Here is a 20,185-nt window from a genome sequence, read left to right as displayed (position 1 = left end):
TCTAGGAGAAAAAGAGATGGTTTCTGTAGCTCGTGGTGCAAGCTAAAAGCGGTGTTGAGGAAAAAAGGTGGGATGGAGGGGCAACGCTGGGGCGAGGCAATTTACGTCAAGCTCTCTCTCGATAACATCGAACACCCACTTGTTAGGTGCAACCCCCACTTCTCATCAAGGTTTCGCATCATTACCCGTTTTCTTGGCAGTAAAGACTTGTTTGCTTGATGAGATTTAATTTTAGGGCTATTTTCACAATGATCTCAATGGTAATCAACGCAAGTATCATTCTGTACTAGTCAAGCTCCCCGTCATCGTCATCGTAATGGAAATAGAAATATTTGAAGAACAAACAATTTAAATAATAGTATCAAAAAAGAAATATTCGAAGAGCAAACAATTCAAAATAATAATGTCAAAGAAATCATTTCTGCTGAGGGGCCTTGAAATGCCCCCAGCGAAGTTTCAGGGCCACATTTGCACGTCTGCATAGCACAGTGGCCGTAATTCGTGACGAACAAGGCCAGGCTTGCCCTGCAATAGGGCTTCGCGATACTTGCTCTTCTTTCGTTATGCGCCCTTCCACATCGCTTCGAGCATTGCTTCCAGCCGGAGCCAACCGGTGTTATAAGCAATGCTGGCCGGAGACTACTCCAGCGTAGCAAATCATGAACATCACGGCCGCCGCCGCGAATCGGACCATATCCATCGACTCAAGCGGCACTGGTAACGACAGCTGCCCTGGCCGGCGACGGCGCGACCGAGCTCCGTCTTTTTTTCTCCGACTGTCGCCTGCTTTCCAACCGGGTCTTCTTGTACGTAGACTGCTCGCGGGTCACATCGTCCTTGGCAGCCCGACACTGCGCCCGGGCCAAGACGTAGCCGCAGCTCAGCATCTCAGATTCAGCTGGCTCATCAGCATCCGGGAGATGTGCAATGACGACAGGCCAGACCATTTTCAGCACCTCATCAATGCTCACAGACGGGCCTGCCTCGCCGGGTGGGAGCGGCTGCTGCGGCGCATCTGCTTGTGCATTCGAGTCGCTTGCTGGGTCGGCGGGCGACTGATCGGTAATTTCTTCGAGCGGAACCGGACACCAGAATGCGGGCATCTGGAAGCGGAAATGCGCATCAACCTTGTTTTCCATTCCCAGGGTCAAGTCCCAAGCCTTGGCAGCCATCTCACAACACGGCTTCAGCCGAGAACCGAATTCGGTCGGTCGTGGAACCATCGGCCCTAGCTGATCGGCAATGTCTTTCACGGCCCTGTCAACCTTGGCCATCTGCGCAGCCTTTTGCTCGTCCGGGTGCATCTGATGCAGTTTCAGTAGCACCTCGCGCACATATGACTCATGATCCGGATCGGTCACGGCCAGTTGGTTTAGTACTCGGTCCAAGTCGTCGCTCACGAGAGCATGCCGGAATATGTGCTTGACCATAGCCTTTCCCGACACAATAAGGGCGGCAACAATCCTCATCTGCTTCGATGCCGGCGTATTCGATTCTGGAAGAGGAATAGATGGTTCTTCCGTAGCTGCGGTCGGATAGGCGCCGGGTTTACCGTCAAAGCTCATCTCGGATACGAAGAACTGTAGGAACTGATTGAATGTGTTGGCGAGCGCTTCCTGACTGCATCCTGTTAGCGACTTTTGCTCGCGCTGCCCTCAAATACAGAAACATGGACATGAGGCGAAGTGGAGGATGATGGACGTACATCTGCTCTTTACCCTGATTCATGGGCTGTAGCCGAGCGGCGAAATCCGCGAGGTCGTTAAGTTCGTCATTTGCTACTTCCAGTTCCTCCTTACTGCGGGCCAAGTCCTTTTCAGCTGTCAGAAGGGAGTCACTTAGAGCCAGCGCGCTCGTCTTTTCCGCGGCGAGCTCCTCTTTGGCGTTCTGGTAGAGGGTCAACTGGTGAGCCATATCCTCATCCCTCTTCTTGATGGCCTCGCACTGAGAAAGGATTCGCTTCTCGTGCGCCTTGATCTGTTCAGCCTGATCGCTGGCCTTTGCCTTTACCTCGCGCAAGATCTTCATCTCTTCTCGCATATGCTGGAGCGCGCGCTCCAGCTTGCCCTTCTCGGCGGCCCACGCGTCGCGCTTGTTGGCAATCGTGGCCCAGTTTGTGTCGTTCGTTGCTTCGAGCTTTTCATTTCGCTCCCGCAGCTTTCGATTTTCGATGTCGATCTGCAAGACTCGCTGGAAAGACTCGCTTAAAGAAAGGCGGGCGGCGAAGTCCGACGTCGAGCCGTTGGCGTTGTCGGCTGTTGCACCATTCTCCTCCTTCGTGTGATGCTTCGCGTTTGGCGCGGCCATAGCTACAGCAAAGTGAGTGATCCTCTTTGTGAAACATTTCCGGGCGAGCAGCGGCCGCGGCGTCGAGCCCTTCTTGTACTTGGGCACTGCGGTTGCAGCCCAGTCTTGCCCGTAGCTGCCGTGGTTCGCAATCAGGTCGCCTTGCATATTGGTGGGCAGTGGCTGCGTCACTGGTCGCCGTTGTATGCTGTCTCGGCGCCTCGGCGCCAAAGTCCCCAAAAGGTCAACTATTCAATTAAAGGTACAGCCAATGAGTTGTCCCTCCCGACGCCGAGGAATCCCAACCGATCCCCGTGCATTCATCGTTGTAGGCAACCGCATCCTCTGTCGCATATACATGTCGTATTTGGAACAATAAGTACAAGCCAAAGGATTGGGCTGCAATACCACCGTCGTACGGGTGTGCGGGTGTAGTCACTGATAGGCCATCACCACCACCGCTGCAGCTTGACGTGGACTCGACGCCCAAGAAAACCGGCAACAGCGCAACCGCCAGGGTACCAACAAAAAGTATCTATTGAATACGCCAAACGCCTCGTGGCCTAAGTCGGGCGGCCAGTGCAGTCCAACAATAAAAAATAACAAATACATTTCAGCAAGAATGCTGCAGCGTTGCGCTGTATTTTCCGCCAACTGGATCCTGGCGCCCCCTTTATCAATTTCTTTTCTTACCATATTAATAACCCTCCACTCTATATCAACGACCACTTACAAGCCTGAGTCTATTCGAATCATGGCGAGCCACGTGTCCCCGCAGATGATTGTCTAGTCGGTGCTGTTGGAGAGCGAGAGATATGCAGTCCAAGCAATACCAACCGTCGAGACAAAAGGCTACCGCGCGTTAGGTACCAAAATGAGCAGACATGATACCTGACTTACCAGCTGATACTGCACAGGCATCAATCGAAAGTTGACGAGCTGCACAGCCGGCCAGACCACATAGTTGGCTTTGAGAGTTGGCACATACATGTCGCGCAGCTTGCTGCTAACGGCACGGCGGCCGCCGCCCTCGGCAACCGTCATGGCGGTAAAAAAGAGCGCCACGCCAAGTGGCGCAAACACAATCTGGTCAAAGGCCACGCGCTTCAGCGCTGGACCAAAAGAGCTCGTCTTGGACATGGGGAAGAGACGCTCGAGCAGTTTGAACCAGCGAAACTGGATAGGCGCAACGCAGAAGCCGTAGCCCATGAAACGTGTAAGGCGCTCGAAGTCAAAGGTAGGCGGGAGGCCGGCAGATTGTCCAAAGTCGCCGAGAGAGTTCTTTTCGTAGTAGGGGTTCTTGCGACCGAGTTCGCGAATCTCGATGGTGACGGTCTCGTCCTTGCCACCGCCGGGCTTGCGGACAACGCGGTGACGAAAGGCCGTGATGACCTGTGCGACAGTGTCTGCAATGCCGCCAAGGAGGGCGTTGGTGACCATCATAGTGATGACTGCTTTATTAGCGTTGTTGCTCTCGAGAACGATAGTGGGTGGATCGGCGTACGTGGTCGCTCCTCGTACGAGGCATTGAACCTCGCTGTCAGTCGGGCGGCCAGCGCCATTTCGATGAGGAGGATGAGGGTATGAAGGAGAGGCTATGGACAAGGCGAATTGTTAGCGAATTGGAGTTGGTTTGATGATTGCAATGGCAGGCTGCGTCGATGACGAGATGGAACTGCCAACATTGCTAGCCAAAGTAGCGACGTGGAGCAAGGGCGATAACGGCGTTAGCGTCTGTTCGCTAGGGGACAACGTACAATCCGGCCAAAGACATATCTGTTGATGACAGAGCTCTGCAGAGGCGAGTCCCAAGCCATGTTGGCGACGTTGTGCGACGTATGTCTGAAACTGAAAGATAACCCGGTTGCTGGTCGAGGTCGGGGTGGCGGAATGCCGAGTTGGCCTTGGTTCGGCTTCGCCGGCCGGGGCTCGATGACGAAAGAGGCGCTGATGGGCGGCGTGAGCCTGCAGGGGTTTATTCCCGGTAGCGAAGATGGACGAGATGAAAATGATAGAGGGCAAGGCGGCTCAACAGGATGAGGAATAACTAGAACCGTAAATAGCGAAATGCAAGACCGAGCCGTCGGATGGTGAGGAGGACGAAGATGTCTGGAGAAGAAAGTCGGGGTCGCGTGAGGTGTGGCGGTGGAGGGGTTTGTGGCGGCAGGATAGGGGGCGCTACAGGGACTTTCGTGCGCTGTAAGACAATTTTCTGCATTTATTACCCACAGAGGTAGGTAAAGTTATTAGGCCTTGTGGCTAGTTGTGGCTTAGGCTTGAGCCACTTCGGTAGGTACAAGCTAGTTGATGACATCTGTACTTGTACAGGTTCCGCAGAGGCCAAACCATACGTCAATCAGGGCTGGAAAGAACGAGGCAACGAGGCCTATGCCATTAACGAACGCCCAAATTTGTTGTAAATTTTGACTATTTGATTTTTTACTTGAGCTTCCTTCACGTACCGTCCTGGAACCCTGTTACGTCACTGTGTCACGACAGTGGAGACGCCCCTGAAGGCTGCAGTCAAGCCGTCATTTTCGTTCCCCGTCAGTCACTGCACATTGATAAAGCCACGACACTGTCTCTTGCTATTCCACTGCGGCAACCACGCGCTTAGCCGCCACGAGCAATCTTCTGCAGTTGCGTGTACGCGCCGTTGAAGATTTGCGAGTCGCCCCCATACGCGTACTTATCGCTGTTCTGCCAGAAAGTCTGATACGACCAGCCGTTGGGGATCTCGCCCACGCTGCTCGCGTACCGGGCCAGGCTCAGCGGCGATTTTTGGCCAAACGCAGGGCTGTTGCCCGTGCAAGTCTTCCACCAGTCGGTCGTCGTGTAGATGATGGGGTACTGCGTCGTCTTGGCCTTGTAGCGCTCAAGGAAATCGCTGATCCAGTTGACCATGGCGCTCTGCGAGAGGCCATAGCAGGTGGCTCCGTACGGGTTGTACTCAATGTCCAACATGCCCTATAAACGTTAGTACATGTCCAAAATCAAAGAACAACAGCTCACTCACCGGAAGGGTAATGCCATCGCCGCTCCAGCCGCCACCGTGGGCGATAAAATAGTCGGCCTGCGTAGAGCCAGACGAGCGGTCGGGCAGCGCAAAGTGGTAGCCGCCGCGGATGAAGCCTGCATTGGTCGCACCGGGGTACTGCGAGTTGAAGCTGGGCGAGATGTAACCAGTTCCCTCGGTGGCCTAGTTATATTGTCAGCATCTTATGCGACCCTCGTCGTCGGCGGCAACACACCTTGATCATGACAAAGCGAGCGCCGCTGCTGTACGCGGCACCCCAGTTGACCGTGGGCTGGTAGCCGGAGACATCGAAGCCCTGCACCGTAGCAGAGGCGACAGAGGCAAGGCCAGCAATGCCAGTGATGATGGAGGAAAAGGACTTCATGTTTTAGTTGCTGTTGTTGCGGTATTTCTTGTTCGCTTCTACAAGTCGGGACGGCACTGCTGTATTTATACTCGAGGTTTCGGCATCCTCCGCTCACAGGCACAAGCGATTACTCCTGTTGCAACCTTCAACACGACTAATCGCCTTGATTCCCGTTGCGCCGATACCCCTGCGCCGCGATGTAAGTCTTGACCGACCGTGGGGAACCCCGTCAGACACTCAGACCTCAAGTGCCGCCGGCATCTGCATCACTCTTCTAGAAACGGAACGGAAAACGTGCGGCCATCGGCTCAATCATAGGCCACTTGGCAGTGGGACACCGGTGCGATAGAAATCGCGGCTGACGATGAATGGTGGGCCCATGACCGACCAGAGCGAGCAGTGCGACGCATCTCGTCCTTGCGCCATGTAGATCAACTGCGGTTCTCGGCTTTCATCGGGAGGAACGCCTGTTTCGGGCGCGTAATCGCACCCTCAGGAACGATGCAAACTACGTGCTGATCCAAACGGCACCGCGGAAAACGACTGTCGATATAAGGGGATAAAGCAGAGGACAACCTCGCTAATCAGCAATAAGCCGCCGAACCCCAAGTACAAATTCTCTGCGACAGCGCAGAATTGGCGCAGATCGCGTCGTTAGCGTCGATGCGGCCATGCCATCCCCCGTCTCTGGCCACAACCCCATGGCGAAGTTCCTGTGTCCTTGGCCACCCATCCAATAGCAGCAAAGTCGCCCAACGAAAAACGGACAGCTGAACACATCTACCCTGTAACAGTCTGACACTTGTGTCGACCGAGCTTCAAGGCAGCCTAGTTGCCAACTGTTCGGTTCAGCTTCTCGAGCTAATGCCGTGAGAGTTTTGACCTGCCTCTTTCTTACTAGTTGTGTTATGCCATTGTGGTTATGTGGGATGATGATGATGTATTGTGGAGGTTGTGTGGGCTCTAGAGAGGTCTCATGTACCCTACAATATGCCGCTATCGAAGACGGTGGCGTCCTCGCTACTAATTATCCCTTAACGTTCCAAAATATAACCTCCACAATGTAACCTTCCAAGATATACCCTTCCAAGATGTGCCCTTCCAAGATATGACCTCCAAGATATGCCTTCTAAGATATAACCCCTCTTCTTACCGCTATCGCGAAAAAGCCTTCCTTAATAGCGATAGCAATAGCGATACTCGCAGGCAATAGCAATAGCGATTCTAGCTTAATTTTTATTAATAGAAGGTAGATAGAGGTAATAGCAATAGTAGTTTTAATAGTGGTTTTAATAGTGGTTTTAATAGTGGTTTTAATAGTAGTTTTAATAAATTAATAAAGAAAGAGTACTTCTTAGTAATAGTATTTATTAAAGCCTAACTACCTAGAGGGGGGGGGAATAGTAGTTTTTACTAAAGTTAAGAATTAAATAAAAATAAAATTCTAGTATAGCTAAAGCCTAATTTATTATAATTATTATTAAAAAAGGTTTATAGGTATTACTACTAATTATTATACTATTATAGTTATATAGGATGATAATGATATATTGTGGAGGTTGTGTGGGCTCTAGAGAGGTCTTATGTACCCTATAAGTTGGGCCTTGCCATCGTTTCCAAATGTGATGTCGACATGTGTGACGTTTGTGGCGGCGCCTCGTTGTCACTGTCACCTATCCTTTTGGCATGCATCTTGGAAATTAGACATCTTAACTAGCAGCAGATGTCACGGCAATCGCATACATGTCGACGTGTTGGCTGCCAGCTAACTAGTATCGTATCCCTGCGTTGAGGGTGCCGACCCCGCCACGAGTAGCGAACATAAAAACCGACATTCCGGAGGTGGCCGATGGAGTGGCTCAAAATGGAAATGCACACCGCGCTGCTATCACCTTTCCGCGACACTCGCTTGGACTGGAGAAGATAATACGCATAGTGTAAGTCTGTCGGCTAGTTTCGCTCCCTTAAAGAAACACTGATCTTCCGATATTTCTCTATTCTTTCATTCTACCGAGAGGGGATCCTCTTGATCAGGCTTCCGGCTTTAAAGTCAACCAGCAGCATGGGCTACCCCAGCAGACGACCTACGTCACTGGACTGCGTACGAATCGAAATCGGGCAGCTTGTCGGAAACAGAGCTGCATATTTTTACCATCGCCACAAACTTCTTGCTGTTTACTTGCACTCCATGCATTCATGGGTACTGTAGTTAGGCTGCCTGTTTCAGTGGCTCCCGGCTTGCATTAACTTAGCCGGAGCAGATCAGAGCGCGTCGGCTTCGGACACGATGGAAATTCCATTATCGCTTGAGCCGTCTTATATGTCTTCAACCATTTTCCCTCCAAAAGAACGCGGTTCCTTGTGGCATCGGAAATCCCTCGATTCCGGTCAGGGACGCGTCTGGAAATCGTTGATAGTGTTGGTTATAACCGTGCATTGTTCTTCGAACCAAACTAGGGTAACTCAGCTGGAGCGCGACAGCCAAGAAGCCAAGCCACCCGATCGCAGAAGATCTGACTTGCAGATCTACCGTCTCGACTATTCTCTAAACGTTGTTTGCCAATGGCCATGCGCAAGAATGACAAGCTTTCTTGGCGTATCTTATACGGAAAAGAAGTTGCGAGGCCTGCACGACTAGTTATAACTTTGTCGCACAATGCAGCGGGCGCTCCCGATCGATGGTCGCGGCCCCTGTGAGCTGGAAATATGCTTCCTCAACTCAGACATGTTGCAATCACACAAGCACTTGCTGTACAACAAAGCAAGCAACTAACTGGTCTACCAAGTATGACTGCCCAACTAATAAACTTATCACCAGGGTTGCGGCACGTTGCGACGCCGCCGATCCACCAACGTCGCCGTACCCGCACGGCAACGCGGCACATAGATAGGTGCGCCACTTGGAGAGAACAGCTGAAAGCCAGGAATTCACAGATTACGCGAGGCCTGGGGAGAACAGGTGATGCTCCGTTTAGCGGACTTGCAGGCCTAGCCACGACGGCAATCAGGTAGATTCTTGGATGTGCCGGCCACATTACGATAAGTGTCTGACGTCAGTAGTGACACTTACGCAGCAGTGTGTCGCTGCGAGTGTCGCCAACGTGGAGAGGTGTGTGGTGTGCGAATGCACGATAGAGTTGTGCGATAACCACTCATCTGGAGCTAAGATGGATTTTGAACATTATTCTACCAGCGATCTACTACTCGCTTGCGTCATCCCATACCAAAGTGCCCAATGCCAGCGTATGAGTCGCCAGGTCAGTCGTCCAACAGTCGTGTATAAGACCCCAACCTCCCTCGTTCTCCAGGTTCCAGCGTCACTGTCACCCTCCAAATTTTATACACAACTCCTCAACCCCATAACAAGATATACATCATGGAGGCATTCTTCCAGGCACAGGCCAAGTTTCAAGCCTCACCCGGGCTCACCAAGGTCCGGGCCAAGCCCAACCAAAACTACAAGCGACATGGCACCAAGTCGTACGTGTACCTGCTGAACCGCTTCGGTTTCGAGCCTACCAAGCCCGGTCCGTACCGGCGCGTGAGCCACCTGCAGCAGCGCGGCCTCGCGCAGTCCCACGTCGCCGTCGGCGGCCGTGCAGCCGTTACCTCACGCCTAGCCAAGACCCTCGACGCAGCGGGCACGCAGACGGGCGAGGTCACAGCCGAGGACCAGCAAAACGACTCCGAGTACCTGTGCGAGGTCTCCATCGGCACACCGCCGCAAAAGGTGCTTCTCGACTTCGACACGGGTTCCTCGGACCTCTGGGTACACACCCCTCCTATGACGAAAGCTCTAATGTTGAGCGCTAACCAAGTGTAGATCTTTTCCACTGAACTGAGCAAAGCTACCCAGAAGGGTCACACCATCTTTAACCCGTCTAAGTCATCGACCTTTAAGAAGCTGCCCGGGCAGACGTGGCAGATCTCCTACGGCGACGGCAGCTCCGCCTCGGGCGACTGTGGCAGCGACAATGTCACCATTGGCGGCCTCACCATCGAGGGCCAGACCGTGGAGCTCGCTTCCAAACTCGCGGCCCAGTTCGCCCAGGGCACCGGCGACGGCCTCCTCGGCTTGGCGTTTCCCGCCATCAACACGGTCAAAAAGAACGGCCAGCCGGCGCCCGCGCAGACGCCCGTCGCCAACATGATGACACAAGGCGACATACCCAAGCAGTCGCAGCTCTTCACCTCGGCCTTCTACAGCGAGCGCGACGCTGATGGGCCGCAGTCCTTTTACACCTTTGGCTACGTCGATGAGGCCCTGGTCAAAGCCTCGGGCAAGGACATTGCCTGGACAAAAATTGACAGCTCCGAGGGCTTCTGGATGTTCCCATCGGCGAGCGTCTCGATTGCGGGCAAGAAGCTAGCGCTGGATGGAAACACAGCCATTGCCGACACAGGCACCACGCTGGCGCTCGTCTCCGATGAGGTCTGCGACGCGCTCTACAAGGCGATCCCCGGCGCCAAGTACGACGCGCAGCAGCAGGGCTACGTCTTTCCGCTCACGACAAAGCCCGAGGACCTACCTGCGTTCGAGGTCGCGGTCGGCGATACCTTGTTTTTTTATCCAGGCCGAGGATCTGGCCTTTGCGCAGGCGGATGATAAGAACTGGTACGGCGGCGTGCAGTCGCGCGGCAGCAACCCGTTTGATATCTTGGGCGACGCGTTCCTCAAGTCAGTCTATGCCATCTGGGACCAGGGCAACCAACGGTTCGGCGCCGTGCCCAAGATTGAAAAGACGCAAAACTTGACGGCCAAGGCGCAGTCGCAGTGAACGAGGCTGCCTTGTGTACATGGATTCACGATAGATGGACGATGTTGCCTAATGAATGATGATTTGTCTTTATATAGTGCGTACAAATTCTGACCTACAAGAGTTGACACCGACGTGATTTACTACCTAGCATTATGTCGCACAAAGCAGTATCCATGTGAAGGGCACAAGCCCCCATGATTCGAACCTTCGCAATCGCTATAGCTTATGTCACAGTTTCAACTCACGATGAGTCTCTCAAGTCTGATAGAGAGGAATTACTGCTCAAGCAAGAAAGAGAACAAGAAGCGATTCTTTCATAACGTGATATCTATCGAAAAATACGACTCATCATCATCAATAGCCCATATTTCCGCAATTTCCGTATCAACGGCTGACAGATCAAGCCTCGGGGCGTCATCTTGCTGCTCCAATACGAAGTGCGACTGCGCGTCCGCTTGACCAGTCGCACCGACGTCGACGTTTCCGCCCGTGGGCATTGATTTATCTGTAGTTTCCATTTCGCCCATGTCCCACTCCATCTCGAGGATCCCTTGTGCTGGCTCTCCCATGGCTCTGCAGCAGTGATGCAGAGCCGTCCACACAGATGACATGATGGACTTGTCCACCTCAAGCGTGCTGCATCGATGAAGCAAGGCTAGAGCCAGGCCATGCGCGGCCGCGAACATAATCGATTCGCGACATGCGTCGACTCCGCCAGAGGTGCACACTTGGTCCCGGTATTTATTCGCTGCATCTCCTACAATAGCCACCGCGCTGTGAAGCATCGCTGCGTCGAGAGTCGGGAACAAGCCGTCTTGGATCTCGGTAATGACATCAGCGCAGAGAGTCGCGAGGACCTGTCTATGCACCACCGCGAAGTAACTAGGTCCGCCGACGCACAGGGCGGTGGATGCCGCGTCGTGAAGGCCGTTGCGCTGTTCATTGTTAGTGATGGGCTCGACCGTGCCTGGAGTCGGAAGAAATGGGTATGTCGATGTTGCTGTCTTGCTTCGTGACCCTGCCCAGCCGGCGTGGATCCTAGTCTGTGACGGCGCCAGGCTAGGCTCGTCGTCGTGCGGGCTGGGACGAAGAATCACAATGGCAGTTTCCATTCTCATCCTGCGAAAGTGGAAGCTGGCGAAATCCGTCTCCATTTCGCCGGCGAAATGGGCGTTGAGCGCAAGTAGAAATGGTCGTGTGAGTATGTTGAGCAGCCACAGCTGGAAACTGCTAGGCTTCGCCATTCCCGAAAACAAAAGATGGTTCGTCTCGGCGTTGCAAACTTTGATCAAATCTGCGGCAAAGCGGTTACTCTCCTTGTAGCTGCTGCTTGCTCCCGGAGAATGGAGGTGTTGGAGAATCTGGAGACGGAGCCGCTGCGTCCGCGACAGCACAGCGAGTATAGTTGCCGCCGGCACGCGTTGGTCATGCGGCGCTAGATATGATCTCGCATCCTCTTCCAGCTCGACAGGGGAAGGCGCCGCACAATCGTAGCTTTCCGCACTTACAAGGGGGGGAAGCTCGGCGTCCAGATACTGGTGCAGCGAGAGCTCGAGCATCGTCGCCCACAGTCGTCTGCGCATCTCGGCCTCGGCTTTTTTGGCGGGGGCCACGACGGACAGTCTTGGTGGCTCTCGATGCAGTCCCATCTGCATGCCTAGACGTGCCAGGTCGTGGTCGCCCGTGAGTATGACGGCCCCATCCGTACTGGACCGGCGCGGCCAGGGATCCGTGTGCAGCTGCGTCAGCCGTGCAAGCGCCAGCAGACACAATATCTGGGCGATATCCAGGTCGGCGCGGATCCCGCGTGCCGTCTTCTGCGCCAACCACTGCCGCGTGTGCTGCACGCATACGATGGCGTGGTTGCGCCTGTTCGTCTGCCGAGTCCGCTCTGCTTCGCCTCCGGTCCCGCAAGGGCGAGCAGTGACGGAACCGAGAGCAACGACGACGAGCAATTTGTGCGAAAAGGCCTCACTGAGGGCTCCGTCGTGGTCTCGGGTGGATGGTCGCGACCCCTCGCCTGCTTGCCAGAAACGGTCCAGGTCGTTGAAGAATGCGGTCGTGTCGAGGATACAGAGGACAGAGCCAAAGGTCTCAAAGTATGCGCTGACGAGCTTTTTGCATACCGGGCGAGGAGGCAATAGTTGCTGTATATTGGATGAACTTTTCAAAAGTGGTGATAGCCGAGCGAAGCTTTGCGCATCATTCTGTTCCTTTTGTAATCGGGCTTGGCTTTCCAGTTGGAGGACGACGTCTGCCAATGGCGGGACCCAAAGACCATCACCACCACCACCGTCCGCTTGACGATTCTCTGGTGGTGCCGGCTGATTCTCAAGAAAATCCTGTCTTCTCGTCATGCCCTGGACAAGGAACGTCATTTTTACCACTTGCGCCAATGTTGCGCACCAGCGATCATCGCCATATCCTGGACCGCCATCCATCGAAGGGCAAACTGAGCTGTGCCCCGTCGTTTCCGGCGAACCGGCGTATGTATGCTCCATCAGAGAAGCATCTGCTCCTTTATGGCTAGAATCATCGAGCAGAGAGAAATCCGGACTTTGAAAGTAGTCGGCCGCCGCCGCCGCTGCCTCCGCCTCCGCCAAGAGTACACTCGGAGACGGCGGGACACCATGCTGCTGCTGCCAGCTGGATGGCCAGTCAAGGCCAATCTGGCCAATGCCAGGAAAGGCATCTGGATCAAAAGCAAGCGAGTTGATCTTGGCGAGCGCAACATTGCGCGTACTCTGCTTAGGCCTTGGCGGGTGATGCTGCTGCTGCTGCTGCTGCTGCTGCTGGGTACGGCGTGAGTGCGGCAGTGCAGAGGCTGTGCGCTGTGTCGGTTGGCTGTGATAGATGCAGGCGAGCACGGGGAGGGACTTTCGGCACGGTCCGCACGGAAAACCACGGTCGCATCGGATTTTCCGGCGACGGCACTCGCTGCAGGCCACGGCAGGCCGACGTCGTCTATGGACTGGACCTGGCTCCATGATTGCGTGTACTCTACGTACGACTTGCTACCCGTACATGGTTCGTACTGAGAACTACAACACGCACTCGGCCTTTTGAGAAAGCTCCAATGTATATAAATGCTTTGCAGTCCTCATTCTACCCTCCACTGCCCCTCAGCCTCAAGCAGCTGGCTGGTCAGCCCGGTCCCCCACGACGGACGACAGCAGTAGCCTGTTTGCCTACGTCTGGGCATCCAGAGCGAGCGTTGGGGGCGGGCTAGTAGCCTTGCGAATAGGCATCGACCGGCCATGCCTGTCGTTCCCAGCTGCCGAGCCTGCCAAGGGCACCACTGGCAGCACTATGGAGGGTACGGGTACTGGACCGCATCCTTTCAGACGATACCGGGGAGTCGTACCACAAAGGTCGTGCGCAGGTAATGCCGGAAATGCTCCCGATGCTTTCCTCCCGAGACGTGGCTGCAGCTGCAGACGCGAGCCTTGAGCTTGCTCGTCATTTTTACGACACATTGTTGTAATTGAGCGTCCGAGGCTCGGGGCGCGTGCCCAGGAACTCGCCATGATGGTGGAAATCTAGCCCCCAACACGGTCACGACATCAGATACACGACTGCCACACTACATATGGTAGGGTTGACGGCCTTCTCTGCGCCGTTGGACTTGTCTCTCGGAGGATCGTGCCGTGCAACGTTGTCGCCACTGCCCAGCGACGGCTCGCCCTAGCAGGGCTGGCAGCCGAGTCTACCCTATTGCCAAGACGTCAGCCGTGGCTGTGTTTATGGCTTTCATGCTAACGACTTGTTTCAATATAAAAATCGAATCTAACCAATGGTCGTGGGCAGGTCTCCCCCCAGCTACTTATTCTTCGAGCGCCCGTCAGCTGCATACTGCCACGTTAGGAAACCAGCCGCATTATATACGACTTGTGTTCTCGGCGTCAGCGCTCGGAAAGAAGGGTGTGAAGGATCCATCCACAGATGACAATTCACCATTATCAGTTCTAGAAACATGAGCCCCATATCTGATAATTATTTGGCCAATTGGAGATTTCGTAATAGTTATGTCCGCGTCAGCCTAGTAAATCCCGGGGCATTTTGGGAGCTGCCTGTAAGGGAAATATCCGGCCGAGCCCTGGTTGAATATTTCGTTTCGTAGCACACATCTCCGAAAAGGCCTCAGTAGTGCCGGAAATTTCCAAGCCAAGGTGTTGGTATCATGTTGCTTCCCGGCACCCAAGCCGCCATGGCGATGCACATCACTTGTGCCTGCCTTATCAATTAGAGACATGTCTTGATCTTTTGCATCAAGTCCCCGGTCAAGAAAAAATTCCAATTTCTGACTTCTGCATCTCTCGTAAACAATGTTTACCGCTCTGGATAGCGTGAGCCTCCCCTACCTCATCCTGTCGGCATGTCTCTCTGCCCTGCTGTTCATGAGATTCTCGCAATATGTTGCGAAAGAGCGCAAACCCCTGGTGAAAGGCTGCCTGCCTGAACCGCGTGCATTTCAATGGGATCCAATTTTTGGAATCGACATTCCAATCAGTCAGGGAAGGGCCTTGCAGCAAAATCGCTACCTCGAATGGCTGCGTGACCTCCACGCCAGCATGCCCCATACCAAGACCTTTTCCGTCAAGTTTGTCGGGCACCGCTGGATCTACTCTACGGAACCAGAGATTCTCAAAGCTGTGTACGCTACCAACTTTCAAGAATTTGGCGTGGAACCCATCAGGCAACATCCCCCCGGCTTCAAGCCCTTTGCCGACAAGGGAGTCAGCACCAGCGACGGCCAGGACTGGGCGTTTAGTCGGACTCTGATTAAGCCATTCTTTGAACGAAGTGTTTACATCAGTACCGACCGCATCAGGCCATTTGCCGACAAGTTTTTGTCGCTCATACCTGAGGATGGGGAAACGTTTGACATCCAACCTCTGCTTCAGCGATGGGTACGTGAACCATCAACCTACACTACTGTAAACATATTGACACAGGGCGGCATACACCCAGTTCCTTGATATCACGTCCGAGTTTATTTTTGGCAAGTCGCAAGACTCCATGACGCATGCCGACCGCGCCGAGGTCACCTGGGCCATGGCAGATGTTCTCCGAGGCGGTCGTCAACGAGCCCAGACTTACAAAATCCTGTGGGCCTTTAAATGGGATTGGTGGTTCGAGGCTGTTACAAAGGTCCACGCTTTCTTGAACCCGTATATTCGATCTACTCTCAAAGAACTCGAGGAGCGACAGCAGCGCATCAAAGATGGCCTTGCAGTTGGCGAGGAGCGCACAGATTTACTCTGGACCATGGCAACGATGCTACCCAACGAAGAAGAGTTGAGGTCTCAGGTCTGCCTCATCTTTGTCCCAAACAATGACACGACATCCATATTTATTGGACATTGCCTTTATCACCTCGCCCGCAACCCAGATGCGTGGAAGAAGCTGAGGGACGAAGTGACATCGATTGGCGAAGCGCCCGTTACTTTCGAGATGCTGCGCAACATGAAGTACTTGAATGGCATCTTGAACGAGAGTATGAACCTCACTCCTGATATTCTCAGAGCTTGGTACTGACACCACATAATAGCGCACCGGCTGACGCCTAACAATGTCACTCAAATCCGAGCCGCCCTTGCTGATGTGGTGCTGCCCATCGGCGGCGGACCAGACGGCAAAGCGCCCCTCGATATTCGTAAAGGCGACATTGTGTCGGTGACAAAGACGGTCATGTATCGCGACCCGGATCAGTGGGGTCCAGACGCCAATGAATATCGGCCAGAGCGCTGGGACGGCATGCGAGGCGGATGGCACTTTCTACCATATGGTGGTGGGCCGAGACGATGCCCAGCACAGATGATGGTCCAGAATGAGAGTGCCTACATGCTTTGTCGGTTGGCGCAAAAGTATAGCAGCATCGTGGCGCGGGATCCGGAGCCATACACGGCGAGAATGCGCATTGGTCCCTCCAGTTTGCACGGGGTCAAGATTGCGTTTTATAAGTAGCGTTCAGGCGGATTCTATGTTGTAACTTGAGTGTAATGGATAGCTGCGATGGCAGTCATTTTTAGCTAAAATGTGTTTTAATAAGTTTGACAATACAGTATTATCAGAAATGCAGGAAATTAATCAATATATATTCTACTACCCTGAAACCTTCTTTATCGAGAAATTGTATCTTCATCAAGATCCCAACACGGAGGAAATGGCACCAACAACGAGTTCACAAAAAGGATGAGCTCGCACAGCTACACACGCGGCCGTCCCTGGGATTTTTTTTTTCCAAATTGCTAGAACAACTATTATTTCAATTCACTATATCTTGCGTCGCTTCACTAATATCCGGGCTCTGGGCGGAGGCACGGACAATTCTGCCTGCCAAATACTCGGTGGCTGCTTGCCCTGATACTCAGCCGGCCAAGCGAGGTCATAGTGCGTCAAAAGATGAGCCAAAATCATTTTAAACATATCATCGACCATGAATCGGCCCGGACAAGCATGTTTGCCGTGGCCAAAAGGCAGGTACTGGGGCGACGTCGTCACAAAAGCATCCTTAGGCCCCTCACCTTCCTTGAGTGGCCGCGAGAAACGAAACGGGTCAAACTTGTGCGGCTCCTCAAAGCGGTCCGCATCTACCTGGGCGCACGATGCCAGCCAGGAAATGGTGGTTCCCTTTTGGAGCCGGATGCCCTCGGGGCTCTGAAGGCCGTCCTTCATGACGGTGCGCATGGAGCCGCGCGTGCCCAGGGGAAAGTTGAGGCGCATCGACTCGCGTGCGACGCTGTCGGTCTTGGTCATTTGCGAGAAGCGCTCTTTGGACCAGCCCGCGCTGTCTGTGCCGCCGAGGACGTTTGTGATCTCGTCGCGGAGCGTGGCGATTGTATTGAACGCGGCATCGGAGCCGACAGTGTTGAGGATGATGTTGGTCGCGACAATGGTGGACTGGTGCATGGCGACAAAATTGGCCGCGCATACCCGCCGCGTGATGATGCTGAGGTTGGCGAGCTCGTTGGGTCTCTTTTTTTGTGCAAAGCGCATCATCATCATCAAGAGATCCTGTGGCTGCTGCTCACCGTCGGAACGACCCTTGTTTTGCAGGGTGGAGAGCCGCTCATTGTACAGGGGCTTTAGAAGCTCTTGAATTCTGGAGATATTACGCTGTGTATGCCAACTGGAAATTGGTCCAGTGATGCTGCGCATGAATTCGGGATATGGCAGGGTGGCCCAGATGGTTGTCATCATGCCCAAAATGACCTTGTACGCGAGGCCGAGATAAGTTTCGTCGCGGCATAGTCCAGAACCGACAATAAATCGACTCAACATTTGTGAAATTACTTTTCTCAACGTGCGCTCGAGCTCAATCTCCTTCCAGTTCTCGGTATCAGTCCCCAGGTGCTTTGGAAGGGCGTCGGCAAGCTCCTCGTTGAGCTGTGGAATGAGACTGGGTAGGATGGAGCTGAGATGCGCCTTGACAAGGCTGAGCTGCCACGGGTCGCTCCAGTATCGGCTGTTGCCGAGGCTATACTTGGTCTGGTTCAACTCGGAGAAGGCGTGGATGATGCTGAGCGTGTCGTCGGGTTGTGACATGGCCCAGTTCATGGCGCTCTCTGGCATGATCATGGCTGTGTGCACTCCGACGGACGGGACAAGAACAGCCTTGCCATGCTTGGAATACTATGAAGTATCAATTGTATTGCCCGAATGTAGGTTTGTAAGCATTTCAAAGACTTGCTGTGTGGTATGCCTCATTGAACAGAGACGCGCAGTCGTTGTAGTATCTTAACCTGTTGGAAAGGGAAAACCATCGTCGCTGTGGCGGCTCTCCTGCCAGTGGCACGTCAGGATAGAATGGCCTCTGTGCGAGTTTCCAAGCCACGAGGAGAATGCCAATGACTCCCAAGACAAAGGTCAATTTCTCGTAGTAGCCGAGACGGGCCGCCGCGGATGCAGCCACAAACAGCGCCATACGCGTTGGCAGCGGTTCTGTAAAATGCAATGGGCAGAGTACACTCCAATGGCCTTTCAAAGTCAAGACAATAGAAGCGATGAAAGAAGACTGGATGCAGGCCTGCGTCCATCAAGGTCATGAAGGCGGAAGAGCATCTCGCCTCAATGCGTGCTCGGGATATTCTGCAGCCTCGCGGAGAATTGTGGGCGCCACCGGAATAACGAGGCCGGACAACGGCTCATTTGGGCTTTTCAGAGTTGCAGCCGGCGATGCCTCGAGCGAGGTAGTCCCGACGCCATCCCGCAAGTTGTGACGAGAAAGGAGGCTCGGATAGTAAGCAAGTGCACAACGTGTAACCTGTGCAACGTTGGACAGGATAAGCTGGTGACTTGGTAATTGGACTTCGCCTATTTCGTTTTGGAGCTAGAATAAAATTAAATATGTACCAGCTGTATTCTATCGAAAGAAATGAGTAAAGATTTATGAAGTTGATATCTGCGAGAAATAATTTTAAAGTTGCGGCAGTTGGGGATGCTCAGACTACCGCTGTTGTCACCACACGTGTGTCCATTGTGTCGGTATATTAGCCCGCAGCATATAGTTCCTCGGAAATTCTATAAATCAATTTCCTACCCTTAATTTGACCCATTCTCACTTCATTTATTCCTTCCCGTAAAGAGGAAAGCCCGCCAGCCCTGTTCTCTAGACACGGCGCTTCAATCAAGCCGGCATCCAAGAGTTTCTGTGCCAGACTATACCACTCTGCAGCAGCACGAACATCGCCGGGTCTCTCATCCAAATTGTAGGGAGGGTTCCATGAGATAGGCTGCCCAAACTGCGTATAGGAACATATCCAGGCTGGCACAATGCTGCGACGGACACAGCCCCGGATTGGAAACGGATCTAGCGAGACGTAGCGCCCGCCCGTACTTCCAATAGCTTCATAGCATAGGCTCATAGAGGTAGACTCGCTGATACAGTCAATGGCGTAAGTGAGGGAGTCGTTTGTGTATTCGCGAATGTCTCTGCCACATGTTGCTGATTGGTAGTCGAAGGTGGCGGCTGCGCCGAGGTGCTTGGCTCGGCCGGCGGATTCCAATGAGCAACAAGCGATGGGAGTAAAACCGCTAGCTTTGAGGACTTGGATAGCAATCGCGCCGGTTGACGTGCCTCCTCCATATACTAGGACAAAGATATTGTCACAGCGGTCGAAAGTGCCGTGACGGTCGCGAGACTTTGATGCAGCCGCAACAGATTTTAAAGCTTCCTCGCGCAAAAGCTGCATCGAAATATGCAAATAGTGCAGTGCCAGACCAACTGAAGCTATTCCGACCGGGAGTGAGGCTGCCGCTTCCAGCGACATGTGAGTTGGCACACACCAAAGAAACCGCCTGGACACGGCGACATATTCAGCAAAGGCGCCATTGTCGCGAATCTGCGGGTTGTTGCCAAATACAAAACCCATCACGCGGTCGCCAATCTTGAGTGTACTTTGGGATTTGTCGGTATTGTCATGTGCATCTGTCTGTAAGGCGACCACGATGCCGGCAAAGTCAGTTCCGCTGGTCGCGCCAGGCGTGGGTGACAGGTCTGCCGCCTTGCCATCCACCGGGTTGATGGCAACGTGGACGACTCGGATCAAGACTGTGTCATTGTCGTCGAAAGCAGGGACAGGAGCATTTGTTATGAGATCAAAGGTATTGGACTTCGCTACCTTCAGAGCTCGCTGAGTACGTGGCAGACTTGAGATGGTCGTCATGCTGTGAACTGTAGTGGCCGTTTCGTAGCTTGGAGCTTAGTACGCTCAAACTACTTGGCTCCAGCAACGGACTCTATACTTGTTTCCA

At 53.6% G+C, this 20,185-nt stretch overlaps 7 protein-coding genes across 7 annotated transcripts; 2 read left to right on the top strand and 5 right to left on the bottom strand.

Annotated features, from left to right (window-relative positions):
• Nucleotides 1–704: 704 nt before the first annotated feature.
• Nucleotides 705–2,454, bottom strand: CCM_08268 (uncharacterized protein; the record flags this gene model as incomplete). The annotated part of the gene is made up of 2 exons (XM_006673407.1): nt 705–1,620; nt 1,706–2,454. 2 exons carry the CDS (start codon nt 2,452–2,454, stop codon nt 705–707), a joined length of 1,665 nt encoding a protein of 554 aa, XP_006673470.1.
• A 618-nt stretch (nt 2,455–3,072) lies between these two features.
• On the bottom strand, nt 3,073–4,600 carry CCM_08267 (integral membrane protein, Mpv17/PMP22 family, putative; the record flags this gene model as incomplete). Its single annotated transcript, XM_006673406.1, has 5 exons — nt 3,073–3,138; nt 3,187–3,737; nt 3,791–3,881; nt 4,044–4,128; nt 4,512–4,600. The coding sequence occupies 5 exons, from the start codon at nt 4,598–4,600 to the stop codon at nt 3,073–3,075; spliced, it is 882 nt and encodes a 293-aa protein (XP_006673469.1).
• Nucleotides 4,601–4,899: 299 nt separating this feature from the next.
• On the bottom strand, nt 4,900–5,687 carry CCM_08266 (N,O-diacetyl muramidase, putative; the record flags this gene model as incomplete). The annotated part of the gene is made up of 3 exons (XM_006673405.1): nt 4,900–5,253; nt 5,303–5,485; nt 5,538–5,687. 3 exons carry the CDS (start codon nt 5,685–5,687, stop codon nt 4,900–4,902), a joined length of 687 nt encoding a protein of 228 aa, XP_006673468.1.
• A 3,358-nt stretch (nt 5,688–9,045) lies between these two features.
• On the top strand, nt 9,046–10,447 carry CCM_08265 (aspartic endopeptidase (AP1), putative; the record flags this gene model as incomplete). Its single annotated transcript, XM_006673404.1, has 3 exons — nt 9,046–9,438; nt 9,493–10,215; nt 10,244–10,447. 3 exons carry the CDS (start codon nt 9,046–9,048, stop codon nt 10,445–10,447), a joined length of 1,320 nt encoding a protein of 439 aa, XP_006673467.1.
• Nucleotides 10,448–10,743: 296 nt separating this feature from the next.
• Nucleotides 10,744–13,905, bottom strand: CCM_08264 (C6 zinc finger domain-containing protein; the record flags this gene model as incomplete). The annotated part of the gene is made up of 3 exons (XM_006673403.1): nt 10,744–13,273; nt 13,297–13,470; nt 13,622–13,905. 3 exons carry the CDS (start codon nt 13,903–13,905, stop codon nt 10,744–10,746), a joined length of 2,988 nt encoding a protein of 995 aa, XP_006673466.1.
• Nucleotides 13,906–14,754: 849 nt separating this feature from the next.
• Nucleotides 14,755–16,396, top strand: CCM_08263 (cytochrome P450 monooxygenase, putative; the record flags this gene model as incomplete). The annotated part of the gene is made up of 3 exons (XM_006673402.1): nt 14,755–15,339; nt 15,401–15,926; nt 15,981–16,396. The coding sequence occupies 3 exons, from the start codon at nt 14,755–14,757 to the stop codon at nt 16,394–16,396; spliced, it is 1,527 nt and encodes a 508-aa protein (XP_006673465.1).
• A 309-nt stretch (nt 16,397–16,705) lies between these two features.
• Nucleotides 16,706–20,097, bottom strand: CCM_08262 (alcohol dehydrogenase, putative; the record flags this gene model as incomplete). The annotated part of the gene is made up of 2 exons (XM_006673401.1): nt 16,706–18,064; nt 19,117–20,097. 2 exons carry the CDS (start codon nt 20,095–20,097, stop codon nt 16,706–16,708), a joined length of 2,340 nt encoding a protein of 779 aa, XP_006673464.1.
• Between the last annotated feature and the right edge of the window lie 88 nt (nt 20,098–20,185).

Source organism: Cordyceps militaris, assembly GCF_000225605.1.
Source record: "Cordyceps militaris CM01 unplaced genomic scaffold CCM_S00007, whole genome shotgun sequence".
NCBI lineage: Eukaryota > Fungi > Ascomycota > Sordariomycetes > Hypocreales > Cordycipitaceae > Cordyceps > Cordyceps militaris.
The sequence above is the reverse complement of the archived record's forward strand: the minus strand, read 5'-3'. Positions and strand labels throughout refer to the sequence as shown.